The 18,130-nt window shown below is 40.2% G+C and overlaps 1 protein-coding gene across 1 annotated transcript; it reads left to right on the forward strand.

Moving 5' to 3' along the window:
* The first annotated feature begins 8,258 nt into the window (after positions 1–8,258).
* Positions 8,259–17,416, forward strand: UBE2A (ubiquitin conjugating enzyme E2 A). Its single transcript, XM_043897845.1, has 6 exons — positions 8,259–8,502; positions 8,624–8,704; positions 9,092–9,117; positions 14,691–14,780; positions 15,787–15,875; positions 16,124–17,416. The coding sequence occupies exons 1-6, from the start codon at positions 8,459–8,461 to the stop codon at positions 16,250–16,252; spliced, it is 459 nt and encodes a 152-aa protein (XP_043753780.1). The 5' UTR covers positions 8,259–8,458; the 3' UTR covers positions 16,253–17,416.
* Positions 17,417–18,130: the final 714 nt, after the last annotated feature.

Here is an 18,130-nt window from a genome sequence, read left to right on the forward strand (position 1 = left end):
GCAAATAGAGACATCTGAATGATCCCGTTTGCCACAGGTTTAGGGAACATCTTCCCACCCTTCCTTCCTCAACCAAGAAACTCTCCCAGAATGCTCTTTGTGGAGGACCAGAACCTGAGGCCACCCAGAGTAAGGACATTTAGACAGCTTACATTGGATCATTTCAAGTGACATCATTTGACACTATTTTGGATGACACCAAAATAGCGGATTTTTAACAGAGAACTTACTGAAGAAAGCAGGAGTTTGGTGACCAGAAAATTGACAGAATAGCTGGAAGAAGAGTAGTGTTCTAGATATACAAGATGTAAACCAGTGGGAATTTAAAGCCATCTGCTAGCCTTCAAATGAACCTGAGTTAAAGCATAAAAGAAGTATCAAGTCTTTTAAGACTCACAGCATTTTCTCCTTAGGTCTTAGTGTAATGTCATCCCCATAAGTCTATGTTATTTAGTATTTCTTTATCTTCTACTGTGTGCAGGCAATGTGCTTATTAATACAACTCTGGTTGCATAGTGATCAGTTATAAATAGTCTCCCTCCCTCATGTGGCTTAGTCTAGTGCAGGGATGGGCAAAGGGCTAGAGAGTAAATATTTTAGGCTTTGAAAGCCAAGAGGCAAAATCAAGAACTTTATGTAGGTATTTATATCACTAGAGAAAACAAATTTTCCCAAATGTTTTATCAATGGAATTCAAAATATAATAATTGAGTATAATTTTTCATAATACAGATCTACTAGTGAGAGGAATGACATTCTTTTATGAAGAGGATAATATTTCACTTAATTAGCATTCAAAGTGAGTGTTTCCTATTATCAAAATCAGTTACAGTTGTTTTTTTTTTGCCATGCCTCGAAGCATGTGGGATCTCAGCTTCCAACCAGGGATGGAACTCATGCCTCCTGCAATGCAAGTGCAGAGTCCTAACTACTGGACCACTGGGGAATTCCCTTTTATTTTTTTAATACAATTTTAAAGGTTTATAAATTGTTTCAATTTGTCAAGATTGCTAAGAATCTCATTTTTCATCTGTAATAAAAATCTACAACTTGATTTTTTCAAAAGAATTGACAAATTGCAAGCAACTGTTAATAAAGGTCTTAATAAAAATCAGCTACAGACATTTATCTGTTAATGCTTATCTGTAGTAATGAGATTTTATGTGTTTCATCTTTGAGAAAAATCATAACACAGATAAGTGCTGCCATATACTGATATCAATCTACAAGCATCTGAGTTTTAATTGAGCATATTCATCTCTTGGGGCTTCCCTGGTGGCTCAGCAGTAAAGAATACACCTGAAATGCAGGGGATGCAGGTTCAGTCTCTGGATTGAGAAGATCCCCTGGAGAAGGAAATGTCAGCCCACTCCAGTATTCTTGCCTGGGAAATCCCATGGACAGAGGAGCTTGCTGGGCTACAGTCTTTGGGATCAACTTAGCGACTAAACAACAATTCATCTCTTAGATAGCACTTACAGAGTTCTATCAGATTCTTCTCTTGACATTTGCGTTTTAGCATGTTGTTACATTGCAGAATGATCACTTCCAATTGATGTTTAAGTGGGAGTTCCTCAATTGCACAGTTAAACTGCTTTTGAAATACAGAAATTTCCTTTGCACTCACATCAGGGTCCATAAAACACCATGGGTTTTATGTTCAGAAAATATATCCACAGCAAATTCGTGTGGGAATGCAAATCTAGTCTGTTTTAACTTTTAACAGCACAGGAAGTGATTAAGTTACTAGACATTACTTGTGGTTTGAAAAGTGCCAGTCGTCATTGCAATGATTTCACTGCAGCATAAATGTCACATGTAAGAAGCATTTTTGCTTTGTAATTGTAGGTTAAATTTATTAAATAACATTATTAAGTCTCCAGCAAAAGCTAATTCCATTCAGTATTCAATAATAGTGAATGGAATAGTTGAGGGTGGTTCTTCTGGCTCAGAAAATTTTCCCAATTCCAGCCATGAGCTATAAAAATACAAAAACAGATGAAACAACAATGACAAAAATCCCTTACAACCGCTAAGCTGTTGAACTGCTGTTGGTGGGTCAAGTTAAAATATTCAGCCTCTATATCTGACAAAAATTCATGAAACTGACAATGTTTAGTCCACGAGAGTGAATGAGGTTCACTGTTGACACGAATGGTTGAGTAACACAAGATAGACTAAAATATTTTCCTGTGAAGTACCTATTGTTCAGTAAGATAACAAATAACTATAGGATTTAAGCAGCTTCCATTTTTGCAAGTTTTGTACATTTGCCCAAGTAAGCCTTTTTCTCCTTCATACATATTCAAAATGCATCTTAGCAGATTCTACTTCAGGTTGTATTGAATTAGTGCTTTCTTGACTTTTTCGAAAATATTCTCATCTGAAGTCATCTACAGGCTGTCTGTATTCTTGGGCTTCCCTTGTGGCTCAGCTGGTAAACAATCTGCCTGCAATACTGGAGTCCTGGGTTCGATCCCCAGGTGGGGAAGATCCCCCGGAGAAGGGAAAGGCTACCCACCCCAGTATTCTGGCCTAGAGAATTCCATGGACTGTGTAGTCCATGGGGTCACAAAGAATCAGACACAACAAGCAACTTTCACTCACAGGCTATCCACACAGGCCAATTCTTCCACCATTTTAAACTCAGCATTGACCCTCTGAGTAAACAACAACAATTGAGGAGTATTGTTAAGATCTGTCAATTTATCAAGAGCCAAGGGAAAACACTTGAAACCATTTGCCCTGTTTTTAAAAACTTACTATTGGTGTTGCTTCCAGTGTCCTCAATTTCTGAGCCACTGTTCTTGCTGAAGGTCTTTAAAAAGTTTATTTTCCCTGGACACATTCTTTGGCTTTTGCAATCAAACATGATTTAATTAACTCACCACCAGTAAGTAGATGGTTTTCTTTGCTTGGCTAACAAATGAACCACTCAGAAACTTACTTTGGCAGCAACCTCATTTTCATTTTTCACTTTTGTGAAGAATTCTGCTATGATAAGATGTTCTATTTTAAACTTTCTAATTTGCCTAACCATTGCTTTCCTGTGAACTGGGAACATTGTGATGAATACTTAGTTTGGTAATGTCGAGGTCTATTGTATTCTTTTAGCCATGCTATAGCATCACTATGTAATAAACACAGTGTTTTGACATCTAAATTGATGACCAAGTCATCTACACTCCACCATGCCTTGAAAGCACAACGTTTAAAATCCACTTTCTTATTTTCTTGTTTTGACATGCTAGGCATGCAGTTGTAATTTTTTTAAAAATGCCAAAACATGGTGAAAGAAGTGGTTCCCAAAACACTGTTGCTTTACAATCATGTCACTGTGATTTGTAGTGGACTGACCAACAGTGGGAACTGGTGAGGGCACCACACACTTTCTGTCACAGCTACTCTGTCATTGCAGCACAAAAGCAACCATAGTGAAACTTTATTTATGGACATTGAAATTTGAACTTCATATCATCTTCATGTGTCATGAAATATGATTAAATACTATCCTTCTTTTGACTTTTGCAACCATTTCAAAGTATAGAAACACGTTTGTAGCTGGCAGGCCATCGGAAAAAAGCCAGCAGGCTGGATTGGGTTACACAGTCTGCTGGTGGGTGTGGCTGGTTTGATTTTATTCTCATATGCAATACTGTGGCCATTTGTATCCGTTTTCTTTTGTTGCTGTAACAACTACCACAGACTTAGTGGCTTACGAAAACCAAATTGATTGTATTACACTTCTGGAGAGCAGAAGTCCAAAATCCATCTCACTGGTCTAGATTCAAGATGTTAGCCAGGCTGACTGCTCCTAGAGGCTCCAGGGGAAAAGTCATTCTCTGCATCTTCCAGTTTCTTGAGGCTTCCAGCATCCCTTGGCTCCTTGGCTGGTGGCTGCACCATGCCACTTTCTACCTCCATCATCACAGGACCTTCTCTGAATTCAGACTCCTCCTACCCTCTTATAAAGACCCATGTGATTACATCAGGGCCACCTGTTTAACCCTGGCTAATCTCCTATCTCAATATTCTAAATTTACTCACACCTGCAAAGTCCCTTTTGCCATATAAAGTAACACATTCACAGGTTTAGGACCTGAAGATCATGAGGAGGGTGCATTATTCAGCCATGCCTTTGTTTGCCTTGATTCAGCAGTTCAGCGGATAGTGAAATCCTATGTTCATGGCCCTAATTTCCCCATTTCTTTCTTCCCTCTGTCCCTCCCTCCCTCCCTCTCTTTCTCTCCTTGTGTCCTAGGGGCCATAGATGGACAGCACACTATTACCTTTACTGCCAAGAACACACACTGTGACAACTATTGTCTCCTGCAAGTGAGCCTCTTGACTTGTCTTCCAAGATTTATATTTATATTAGAGTCAAGAAAAATCTTTTGATTTTATTTTCTGTTCCTTGGCCATAGGGAAAAAAGCTAGCAGGCTGGATTGGGTTATATAGTCTGCCTGTGGGTGTGGCTGGTTTGATTTTATTCTCATATGCAACACTGTGGCCATTTATATCCATTTTCTTTTGTTGCTGTAACAAACTACCACAAATTTAGTGACTTTCTTACACTTCTGGAGAGCAGAAGTCCAAAATCCATCTCACTGGTACTCATTTGCACTAAATTTTATTGACGGAAGTGGAAACTATAGAAAAATTAATTCCATGCCTTCACTGGCTAACAGAAATACAAACTCCCAGCCTCATAAGGCAGGAAATGATATTTTATTTGGTCTCTCACTTCAATCTGAAATAGTTCAGGAAAATCACAATCTATTTTGAAAGCAAAAATGAAAGTCTAAATTTCCCTAGTCATATAGTCCCGTATTTCCACAGTCCTCCCTTTTAGGAAAATTCTCAAATCCTTGCCTATGAACAATTATTTTTTATCTTCTCTGCAGTTGCATTGCTAACACATGCATGCATGCTCAGTTAGTTGCTCACTCATGTCTGACTCTTTGTGACCCTATGGACTGTAGCCCACCAGGCTCCTCTGTCCATGGGATTTTTCAGGTGAGAATACTGGAGTGGGCCGCCATTTCCCCCTGTAGGGGATCTTCCCAACTCAGGGATCGAACCTGCATCTCCTGCATTGCAAGCAGTCTTTACCCCCGAGCCATCAGGGAAGCCCACATCACTGACAAACTTGTTTTTAAATTGAAAAGGACTTCTAGTTTCTTGACCCCTGTGCTTGGGAGGGAAGAGGGGATGCTTGCCTGTGTAGAAGGTATTTCTTCAAGATATCAAGGTGGGAAGGGGGGTGGAAGGAAGGCTTGGCCAGCTCTGCTATAGTTAGTACATTCCAGTCGTATAACCGTCTGTGCTGGAGAACCATCTTCTGTGTGCTGCTTGCTATGACAACCCTGCTTCTGATGAGGAATGTGGGGGCACAGTGTTCCTGCAATGCAATTCCACTCTGCAGTCAGGCAACGCTCTCCCCACACCCTGGTGCCCTGGGGCTCCCAAAGAGCTACTCCTTAGCCATACAGCAAAGGGGTTTCAGAAAACAGACAAGCCTGCAACACACTCACACGCATCTCTAGCCATCAGTGAGTTTCAGACATTTATACCCAGTCCCTTATATCCAGAAACCTACCAGACCTCACCTCCTCTCCAGTATACTATATACCATTTCTCAGTGGGATGTTTTCAGTACACCTCTCTCAGGCTCAAACACCTATAAAAGCTGCCTAGCAAGCCTGAATTCCTCATCCTCACACTTGAGGGCATTTAATCAACTTCTGTCATCCTCACTTTTCCAAGTCAAGGTCTTGACAGTCTGCATTAGCCTCTTTAATCTGCCCACTATCCCCAGATCCTGGTTAAGCCCCATGTCCACGTCTGTGTTGTTCAGGAGCCACTTGTGTTCTTCCCTCCCTAGCCCTGCTTTCGTCTCTTCTGAAGCAACACTGAAATCAACCCATTTCAGGAAGCTTGCTCTAACCCCACCAGATTGATGATACCCCTGCTGTACAGATTCTTCAGCATCTGTGGAGTCACTTGTTTCTGCTCCGCAATTTGCTGCTGCTCTGGAGGCAGAATTCTAAGATGCCACCCCCTTCCTCAAGATTTCTGGTCACTTCTTGAGCTATTCAGTCAAATAGTAATCTGAGTTCTGCTATCAGGCAATTTTGCCGATGTAATTAAGGTGCCAAATGAAATGATTTGAAGATCAGGAGATTATCTGGGGTGGGCCTGACCTAATCAGTTAAGGCCTTAAAGTGAGCTGGGCTCTTCCTAAAGAAAGAGATTCAAACTGTGAGAGGAAAAGAAATACATTTTTTTAAAGTGTGATAGGGATTTGGCGGGAGAGAAATTCTCTGCTGCTGGATCTGAAGATGGAGTAGGCCACATGGCAAGGAGTGTAGATAACGTCTAGGAGCTGAGACTGGTCCCTGGCTGGCAGCCAGTAGGGAAATGGGGCCTTCAGTCCTGCAATGACAGGGAACTGAAGTTGGCTAACAGCTTGTGGCAATTTGTTAAACATCAATAGAAAACTAATGCACTTGCTTTCATAAATGTTGCTTTTGTTGATTCCATATGTGTGTATTAGCAGACAGCAAGCTCCTAGATGAGAGGAAAAGGAAGTTTTTAAATTTACTTTTGTACCCCCTTCCCACCACAGCCATGTGATGGTATATTAGGGAGATTTGCTTAACTGATATATTAGAATTAATGGGAGATATAAATCCTTGGCCATGAGAGTACCTGTTGTAAAGCAGCAGCTAGAATCATTACCATTGTCAAGTGCCTCCTGTTTCCCATTTTAGAAACAAATTCCTGCATATCTGATATCTTCTGGATATCTTCAGGTAGATGTCTCACTAGTCCCATGAACTCAGCAAGTCCCCAGATTTTCTCTCCCCAAACTGCCCTTCCCCTCTCTTTTCCCTTACTCAGGTAGTGGTACTTCAAACTCTCAATTATCTTGGGGGTTAGAACTTGAGCCATATTTTGGCCACACTGCACTTGGAGGCTTGTGGGGATCTTAATTCTGGGACCAGGGGTTGACTGGTGTCCCCTGCATTGGAAGCACAGAGCCCTAACCCCTGAGCCACCAGGGAAATCCCCAGAACTTGAGCCTCCGTAGACTCCTTCCTCTCTCTTGTTCCCACGTTCTGTTGGCAAGTCCTCTCCGTTTTTATTGTCATTGCCTGGTTCACTACCTCTCACCTGGAATACTTCAAGAGTCTTCTAGTTGCTGTCCTGGGACCCGTCTCCAATGAGTACAGCTCTGATCGCCTTGCCTTTCTGCTCAACCAACTTCCAAGGAAGCCATTAGCTTGGCATTCAAAACTCTCCCTGAGTGAACCTAAACCTACTTTTCTCATGTTTCCAAAAAATTCTTAAATGAGTATTTTGCCTACCTTCTATGTTATTTGGGGTTGACCTTTTTAAAAAATATTCTTTAAAACTGTTATTGCTTTTGCAGGTCCACATACTAACTGTGACTCTTCCCTGCAACCTACAGCTTTTTCACCTGCATCTTACCGTTCCTTTTACTTCAGACTCACTGCTCTTCCAATTCTCTGCAATCGGATATTCTCATACCCTTGGACTCTTCTGAACATATAGTAGCCACTTGGCTTGTTGAACTGTCAAGGGGAAATGTGGTTCCAGAGCCAAATTGTGAGTGCCCAAAGCTAAAGCCTCATTCTGCTTGCCTCCAGCTCTCATTCCCTCCCCAGGACACACACCATCATTTCATTCTGCTTTGGGGGTGATCATCGGCCTAAATGTTGGGGCCCGCACATGCATCCCATAGAGAAGGGACCCTCGACCTCACCGTCGAGGTCGATTTACTCTTTGGATGTTCAGTGATTTTGACCAGTCACACAGCTTCCTCCCCAGTTTCCCGTGTCCGTAGGAGGTGTACCCCCTAGAGTTCCGGCTTTAGGAGAACCGGTTTCGCCTTCGTCAACTCTGTCCTCACTGAGATTGAGACTTCATCCTTCTCCCCCTCAACCACTGTGTGCACTTTAAATAAGTGATCTGATCTCAAAAAAAAGAAGAAAAAGGAAAACCAGAAAAAAATCTTCCCATGGTTCGTCTTAGAATTGGCAAGTGAAGGTGGACCGATTCCACCACCCGATCCTATTGCTTTCCCGGCAATTAACATGAGGCCCACAGCTTGCTTCTCACCCTGGCTCCCCGCGTCCCTTAGGGGTTTAATGACCTAAGCAAGTTCCCGTCCCTCCCCCCACCCCTGTCCCGTCTTGGTACGGCCTGTCCGGCGTTCGGCGTTCCACCCCCGTTCTTTCCTTCCAGGTTGGTTCAGCCCCGGTCTACTCTGGGGTGGTGCTAAGCCGGCGCCAGACCGACCCTCGACTTAGGAGAGGCAGTGCGGTTCCTCTAGGCGCTTCTCCGTTGGTTCCTCCGGCTTCCTCCGCCTCCTCACCACCCGCGGGGACCCGAGAGCTCGGTGTATGCCCCACCCCTGACCCCGCTAGAGACATGTCCACCCCGGCTCGGCGGCGTCTCATGAGGGACTTCAAGAGGTAACCCGCCCGGGACTCTGGGGGCCGGGGGCTGCGGCCGGGGCGCAGGGCGGGGCCGGCAGCGGGTTTGGCCGGCGGCGGGGGCTGGATAGCGGGAGGTGCCTGTGTTATTTCCCTGAAGGTTGCAGGAGGATCCTCCAGCCGGAGTCAGCGGGGCTCCGTCCGAGAACAACATCATGGTTTGGAACGCGGTCATTTTTGGGTGAGTCTGCGTTCCGGGTGGTGGTGAGAGCTGGGGGACCCGTGTGCCCCCTGGGACCGGCCCGGTGCGGAGGCGGGGACTGAGCAAGAAGGTTTGGGGCTCGTTGGGCCTAGGCGCCTCCCCGGAGCCTGTGCCTCGATTAGCTCGGTTCCCGCTGCCAGGGGAACCATTTGGGGTTCGGAGGGGGGCGGGGCGGGGAGCGGTGGCGCTTCGGCTTGCCTGGGGTTTCGGAGCCCCAAAGCTCTCTTGGTAGTGGCTTTGCAACCCGGGAAGCGGTGGTTTACCAGAGGTGGGGCGAGCAGAGCTCATAATAGCCACCTCCTCAGATGAACCGGGGAGAGAGGAGCCCCCGCTGCGGGAACTGACTTGTTTCTCTCTGTGTTGTAGGCCTGAAGGGACCCCGTTTGAGGATGGTAAGAGAGTTTCTTTACCCACCTTTCGGGACCCTGATCTGGGGAAAGGGTTTCCCAGTCAGCCTGGAAGTGCCTCCTACTTAATAACCCGCTTCTCCCTGGCCTCTGCCTACTAAAGGCTTGAGAAGAGTCCAGTCTGTGGCAGGTTGTTCTGGCTATTGTCCGCTTGACTAAAACTGCACCTTTTTCCTGCTGCTTAAAAAAATCTGAGGAAGGCAGTAACTTTTTAAAAGGAGCATGATACCACTGATGTTAAGGATTTGTGAGGTTTGGGTTGTGATCCTGCTAAATTCAGCACCACCACCCCGTCCATCAGGATACTGAGTTAGGATTAACCCAACCACTTGCTGATAGACTCGGAGACCCCAGGGACCATCTGGTTCAGAATTCTGTCATAAGGGTGGGAACTGTGTTCAGCAGGTGCTTCATGTGTGTTGTTGGATGTTGAATGGATGCAGGAATCCCTTGCACACAACTGTCTGGTTTCTACAATCTGACATTGAGTGCTTTTCAGTCTCACTGCTTTAAGATGGTCTTTAATGACACCTTCAATAGCCAGCTTGTTGTTTCATATTTTTAAATGAGTTTTCAGCATGTGCTTTTATCAAGACTTTATGATCAGTGATCTCAAGGCAGTTTCACAATTGAGGGGAGCCTTAATGTCCTCTCTTACCAGTGTCCAACCTACTTCAAGATACTACACGTACTTAGAGGTACATGATTTTTAGGTTTAGGTTTGACTTTTAAAAACACACTAAGTTGCTTTTTAAGGACTTTTTAAAGCTTCTTGTTTTGATATAATTATAGATTTGTGTGGAGTTGTAATAAGTAATAATACAGAGAGACCTTGTATACCCTTCACCTGTTCCCCCCTCTCCCTTGGTAACATTTTGAATGACTGTGCACAACCAGGAAATTGACATTGATATAGTTTTATGTGCACTCAGTTGTGTGTGTATGTGTGTGTGTAGTTAATTGCTTTTGAAAGCTTAATGCATTTAAAAAGATGATTAAAAGTATTTGAACTGCTGATTGACATCTTTAATATTTGAGGTATTTTTAAACAGAAAAGGGTCTGTTATTTATTTTCTTCTCAATGCCTTGTATTCCTTTGGTCACAGAGCATTTGAGAGAGATCTGTACACATATGCACACACCTCCATTTGAAGGTGGCAACAAAAGCATTTCTACAAACTACTCAGTAGAAACAAAGTTGCCTAGTCAGATTGCCTTTGGATGTTACCAACCACAGGATGTTGTGAGGTAAATGAGTATCAACCAGTTCTAGGATTTGTCTCAAACACTCAGATTTCTCTAGCAGACTGTAGACAGTAACTTGGATACTTTTAGTTTCTTCTCTGCCTTCACATCCTGGGTAAATATCACTGTTCTTCAGTGCTTTGATAAAAAGAAATGACAGCAGGGGAGTGTGATCCTGACGGCATACTACTTTGGTGCGCGCGGTAAATCATTTGAACTGATCTGATCCATAGCAAAAGCTAGCTAGGCTTAATTTTCCTCCTTTAGATCGGTTCTGGTTCTTCATACTTAAGCTTTATGTGCAAATTAGCTGTGTATTTGCTTTAGCTCCAGCAGGCTTTATTTTCATTGGCTTCTTTTTTCCTCCTGATTTTATTCGGACTGCTTTATGCTGGGCACAACTTTATTAATAGTACATCGCTTTGCTAGGGGTTGGCAACTTAAATATTTCAAGGGTGCTTCTCTTGCTTTAAGTGGTATGAATTGGAAAAGTACTTATGGAATCCATTATCTACCTGGACCTTCCCCCTTGACATTACTGGTTCTATTTTTGATGATGTGTCTCTCCACCCTTACATTACTGAAAGGAATTACTCAGGCTAAATGACAGTACCCTTTTCTGATTCATTCTTTTGAGTAGTCTGCTATCCCTGAATGCTTCCTCAGGTGTCTCGAACACTAACCAAGGTTACAAGAATTTTTTTACCATTTAAAAATACCTCATTTACAGCTAGGAAATTTACTGGAAAGGCCCAATTAGGAACAAGTGGCATAGTTGATTTTGCTGTTGCCAATGTATGATATAAATCAACAGCTTCAAAACTACTTTTGCTGATTCCTTGTAACCATCTGGAGCAGACATTTCCAGAACAGCTAGGCCCTAGTTAAAGAGCTGAACTTTTAAAAATAGGAACTCTTCAAGGTATTTCAATTTAACTTCACACACTTGAAGTAAGAGGACTATGTTCCCAAGAGCTTAAACTACCAAACAAAACATTGGGGGTAAATGCGTCTTCATAAAATACCTTGGCATGTATGCTGAATATGAAGGTTAAGAAACAATGTATTCTCCACCGCATCATCTGAAAATTGTGAATGGAAACAGTAAGATACTAGTATTTTATTTTTCAGTGGATGTATTCTTAAGAATTTGGTGTCTTTTTTTTTAACTGAATCACTTAGAAGTCCACAAGGGGTGTTCTTAAGGTACATAAATCCTGTAATGAAGGTTGGTTATTATCTGAAAAGCCAGACTTTTTCAATCATCAAAAAAATTTATATGTACTTTGCTTCCTCCTCAGGGGTCACAAACTGGTGGCTAAATGGCAGAAAACACCTACAGAGGTGCTTTCCTTGGCCAGTACAATATTTTCAAAAGTTGAATTTGTGACTGTTTTTAGGCAGAACATACACTAACCAAATCATTCCCTATTGCCATACATCAGCCATTTAACACATTTATATAGTTGTCCGGGTCCCTAGGTATAGATGGATTAATTCATACTTTCCTTACAATGTTATGGCCTCAGGAAGATAAAAAAATCAGTACAGGTTGTGTACAATAATGGCAAGGCTTAAGTTTTCAGTTATTTTAAAGCCTATCCTTCTAAATATTCAGAGGATAAGCTTAGGCTCAATTGCATAATATTAATTCTAGGATTTTAAATATGCTTATCGTTCGTTTTGGATCTCAGAAATTGCAATGAAACTTGTACTGAAGAGGTTCTCATTGTTTAATGCAGCTAAAAGTATGAAACATCCCTTTAAATGTGTACTTTGAGTAAGATGTGGGTAAGTCCTACTAATTTATATTCATATGGACATAAGCAGGTGGTTTCACTTCTCAAGATATTAAGTAAGCTGTTCTAAAAGACTTGATTAACTTCTTTGGTAGCTAGGTAACCACCTTGTTGAACTTTTCAGCAAGCAGTAGGCAGAAAGCTCAAGTCAAGGGTTTTGTGAACCACCAGCTTATGTTCTCAACTTGGATTTCACTGTGTTTGGTGTAGGTCAGAAAGAAAGTACTATCTAGTACTTGAATTCATTAATTGTATTTTTCTTACTGATGATGGTTTGGATTTTGGGGTTTTGCCTCCTTCAACTGGGTCTAGAGATGTGAAACTGTAGAATTTATGAAGTACTTGTTTTATATCACTGTGCATCTTTGCCTCATTTAAACCTCACAACAGTGTTATGTAGTGAGCATTATTATTAACCCATTTTACAGATGAGGAACTTGAGGTATAGTCAAGCAGCTTCCCCCAAGGTTTCATAACAAGCAAGTAGGAAAGCAAGGATTTGAACCTAGATCTGACTGCAAAGCTTCCGCTTTGCCCCACTGTTTATACTTATGCTTGCCTTCTGTGTGGCTTTACCACCTTTAAGTACCCTATTTAATGATGGTTTTAATTTAAAGTACCTGGGAGCTCTGCACACTATTAAATCTGTCCAATTTTAGAGCAATTTCTTGATGATAAATCTCTAAGCTATAATTTAAGTATATATCAACACTGAGCCAAATGTGTTTATACTTGAGATACATAAGGAAGCTCAAAGTTTTGAACTCACACTCATTCCCACTTTCTCTTGCATATTATAATATTAGTAGAACCGAAAAGGAAGAACTATGCTTTCTCCCTAAAAAATAGGAAGAGTTATGACCAGGTGGTGATAAAGGTGAAGTGTGTTCTGATGGACTAGAGCATGTTTATCCATTTCAAAATACTATACTGTTTGTCCTTAGTTATAATTCATAGTATCTTAAATCTGACTTAAAATTTTAGGGAGTAAAAATAGTTTGTTGAATATGTCTCCGTATGTTGCATTTTACATTATTCTGAAACTTTGGGACACATGTTCATACCAAGGGCACCTTTGTTAGCAAATTGTTTACTGTGAGTTTGCTGGTAGAAAACACACATTTTGGTATTGTTATATGTAACATCTAGGAGTAAAATGATTGTGATCTTTTTTCTTAAGTGGAAAGGCAGAATGGAAGCAAGGAAGAAATAAATTCCTAACTCTGAAGGAACCAGTAACACATTATAATCTTATTTGAAGTGTGGTCTATTGTATTAGAATAAGTAATGTATTAAATGGACCAGAGTAATAGAGTGGAACATGCATCACCTTATACCAGATAGTAACTGATTCCTTAAGATTACTTGAAGAAATTTCAGTCAGGAAAAAACAGTTGCCCAGTTGTTTTCTTGAATTTATTAAAACCAATTAAAAATAACATCTTGAAGGAAATAATCTCCCCGAATCACAACTTCCAACAATTCTTTTTTTTTTTTTTGGCTGTGCCTCATGGCATATGGGATCTTAGTTCCCCAACCAGGGAATGAACCCACATCCCCTGCTCCCCTGCAGTGGAAGCATGGAGTCTTAACCACTGGACCCCCAGGGAAGTCCCCCAACAATTCTTGAATTAGATCCAGCTTGTCTATTTCTTATAAATAAGTTTCTAACCTAGTATGTTTTAGGGCCTCCCGTGACCTTAGTTGACACATATTCAAGAAAAATAATTTGTTTCAATGGTAGCGTAAACAAACATCATTAGAAAGAACTTTACTGGAGATACGAATGCAATCTAATGTGATTTTTAAATTATTTCTGCCATTAATTCCCTCCATTAGTGTGAATTATTGAGTTGGTTTTATAGTTAAGTACCTTGTGAGTCATACTTAAGGGTTTTTAAGAGAGACTGTGAAGTTTTTTCTGGCTTACATTCAATTATGTTTTCATTATAGAGTTGCTATTACATGAAAAGGAGCCAGGGAACACTTTTATACTTATTCCCTGCTGTTTTAAAAATAATTTGATTGTTGATTTGTATTTCTAGCATTGGTTTTTGAACCTTTGTGCTCATTCTTTCTAGTCCATTTAAAAATCACTGGAGAATTTAAGATGACAGCTGATGAAAATTGGACTTTATTAAGGTCTTTCAGTCTTCTAAAGGAGGAAGGCCAAATTTTGGCTGTAGTTGCTTGTCATTTTAAGGATGTCTTCAAAATATACAGGGGCTAAAGTTATCCCGCAGGCAGTAATTTTGAGTTTAAGATAGCTGTATTTAAGTTTGGAGGAGAATAATGGAAAAACAAAAAATGAATCACCTTTGAGTGGTGGTTCTCACACTTCATTTTTAGGGCAGTTCCTAGAGCTGTACCTCTTACCTGGTCTCTTTCCTCTCTACTCTATATCTTTGCATTATTTCATATAATACTTGAAAAACAAGTCATGTAGCATTAAAAACAAAGTACTACTGAACAAAATGATAAATGTTTTCTTAACCCTTGCTTTTCTAATTACAGGAACCTTTAAGCTTACAATAGAATTCACTGAGGAATATCCGAATAAGCCACCAACGGTTAGATTTGTCTCTAAGATGTTCCATCCAAATGGCAAGTATCTCTTTTTAATAGAGTATTCCAAAATGCTGTACTGTTTATTTGGGGAAGTATTCCACATTTCCTATTTATTCGTCTGTAGAACCTGAGTATTTGTGTAGGCATCTTAATGTTTTCTGAAAGCTGGTCTTGTTCCTGGTGGCCTATTGCTGTCTTGGTCTAGGTCCTAGAATGAAGCTGTGAAGGGACACTGACTTTGTTTGGAATCTGAGAGCCTTCTGGTTTTGATGATTTTATCATTTACTTAATAAATTAAAATAAAGGTGTCCTTGAGGTTTCCTTTTAATGTAAGGCCAGATTGGGGTAATTTTGTGTTGTAATTATATTCACTAGTATTTAAAACAACCATTTTCAGCTTTGTGTGCATATCAGAATTAGCATGGAACATTTAAAAGCTATGGATGCCCTGGCCTCACTCCAGACCTGCTGAATATCAGATTCTGTGGTTAAGGTCCAGGTATACAATATATTAGAAAAGTACCACAGGTGATTCTAACTTAGTACTTCACTTTTTTTCCCTTCCTAGTAGCAAGCCTAGAACAACTTGCCTTTTATTCAGGTTAATATTCCAGGGCATCAGGTATTTTTATCTTCATGCCAAAACGAAACTTTGTGAACTCTGAGCTATCTTTTGTTATTTCAGTAAGAGGTAGTGTTTAGAAGTTTGGTGGAATGAATTTCCCATAAGCCTGTGGATGACTAGGAACCCTGTTAAAAAAAAATGCGTGTGGTTTCCTGGATAACAGGACAGTCTTTTCAGAATAACAAGCACTAAGTATCTTCCAGTTTTACACAAATTATATTTGACATTCTCTGATCATCCCAGTTGTTTCACTAGTAGTGATTATGACACTTCTTTTAGGAATATAATTGAGAAGCAGCTTAGGAATCTTTTGTAAACCTCAAAAGCAAAGTATTCTTGACTCTATTTGTCTTGACGATGATGTTAAAACCTTAATGGTTTTGTTATGTTTAACATAACCTACTTCTATGCTCTTAGTCTATGCAGATGGTAGCATATGTCTGGACATACTTCAGAACCGTTGGAGTCCAACCTATGATGTGTCTTCCATTTTAACATCCATACAGGTGAATTTTCCTTAATGTGACTATCCTTTGATCCATTTATATTAGCAATTGTTTTTTGAAAGTCATGAGCTAAGTAAAAAGTAGGTCATTAAGACCTAAGCCACCAGAAAACATATTTGCCTAGCTATAGCAGACTAATGTAACTGAAGATTACCATGCTGAGAGCAAATTTAGCTGCTACCTAGGATAATTCAAGTGATATATATCTAGGCACTGAGGAACTGACTTGTTACAAAATGTCTCTATAGTCTCTACTGGATGAACCCAATCCCAATAGTCCAGCAAATAGCCAGGCTGCTCAGCTGTACCAGGAGAACAAGCGGGAGTATGAAAAACGTGTTTCTGCGATAGTAGAACAGAGCTGGCGTGACTGTTGACCTGGGTGGAAGAAAAGAAGCAGCAGTCATAAGGAAAATATGTATCGATGTGTTTGTCATCTTCCTGTTCTTCAGTGTCATTACATTTACTTTATTAAAAGCAAAATAGCTGTTGTGCCGTTTCCATCTTCCCTTGCCAAGCTTTTCCTATCCCTTCTACCCTCTCCTTAAACATCAGAGAACACCCTCTATGAGATCAAATGTACTGTACCTGGGTTACCTGCAAAAATACTAATGCTTAATTTCCCTTCTCTTGTATCTTATTTACAGTTTTAGGGCAGTTTTGTGTTACTCTACACTAAGCTTTTAAAATGAGTTGTTTTACAAGTGGTGCTTATGCATAGCTTGATGACAGGAATGTTGTTTTTAACAAAATGATTGCTGAAGCCTTCACCCTGGCTGGTCCTTCACTTGTGTTAGATTTAGAAGTGAATTTTTGGAATATGGCATGTAGAAAAAAGGGAAACAAATCCTTGTAAACATCCACTTTGAAAGAGCAGTGGAAGCTTAAAAGGCTGTGATACTAAGATTTAATCAGTGTGAACTATTTTTTACTGAAGGAAGGAAGAATGTTAAAAGACTTGGCCAAAGGAGTGCCACAATCATGTTAACTCACACATCCTCTCCTTGCAAGATATTCACTGGACACACCCAAGCTAAGTTTCAGAATACTGCAGTCTTCTGGATTTTCACTTTTTAAAGAGGTGTGGGAGCAAAGGAATGGAAACAATCATTAGTTTTTAATTAAGCTAAGAAGGTTGGAGAAACTTTAATCTTTTTAAAGGAGCTGTTCTGCCCTATGTAAACAAATTTATAATCCCACATTGTTTTTCTTTTAGTTTCAATTAACTCAAGGAAGGGAACATATCTGTGGCAAACTGTTTTCCACTCAAATCCTCAGTTAATGCTGCATGCTTTAGTTTCTTCCTCCCTTTCAGTATTATAAGAACATTAAAATCAATGTTTGCAGTCTTTTCTTTGAATATTTATACTTTTAGACAGTACCTTTAAGTAGCAGTGTGGGACAAGGCTTGTAAATGTTTTGTCTGATGTTCCATTGTCATCTTTTGTGCATTTATCACTCTTTTAAATCTAACTTTGCATAAGTAACCCATGTAAAAAATGTACATTTTTCAAAACTTGTAAATAAAAATAACCTTAAAATTTTGTAGTCAAAGTATAATTATATTTTAGCTGAATATGAATACAGATCTTGGGAGAGGGAAAAGAGAAGATATTGCTGGAGAGGACCTTTATTCTTTTCAGTCTTAAGTATTTCATGCTTTTTAAAACATTCTAACAGAATGTAAAACTATTCAAACAAAGTTATTTCAGCATATATTATAGGCAATTAAGGGAATGAAACTGCTAACTGGGGAGGATTAACCTGGAGATTTACCATCATCCTTAGAGACCAAGGTCTAACATTGATCCTGACATTCCACCTCTTAAAAAAAGCCTTAGCTTAAAAAATAAACTACTATAAAATGGTATTTTAAGTCTCGAGTAAAGTTTGGGAATACAGGTATCCTCAGTGTTACCTTGTTTAAACAAAACTTTCTTCTGAGGAGCAACCTAGTTCATTTTATAGAGACAAGGACAATGACTGGAAACTCACTTCTTAACTTGGTTGGGGGGGTGGTGATAAATGAAATTTAAGTCCTTCTGGTGTATTTAAAGGAGATTCAACATGAGGGAGCTCATCCTACACTGAACACATGAACTGGTTAGATTCACCTGGGAACAATGTCCTTAAATACTTTCTCATAAGTTCATTTCTGCTTCTAAGTAGAATGACATTAAATCAGTATTTGGCAGATTAGTTTTACATAAATTTCTTCATCCTACTGTGGCTGGATTTTTTTTTTTTTTTTTTTT

This window comes from Cervus elaphus, chromosome X (assembly GCF_910594005.1).
Source record: "Cervus elaphus chromosome X, mCerEla1.1, whole genome shotgun sequence".
NCBI lineage: Eukaryota > Metazoa > Chordata > Mammalia > Artiodactyla > Cervidae > Cervus > Cervus elaphus.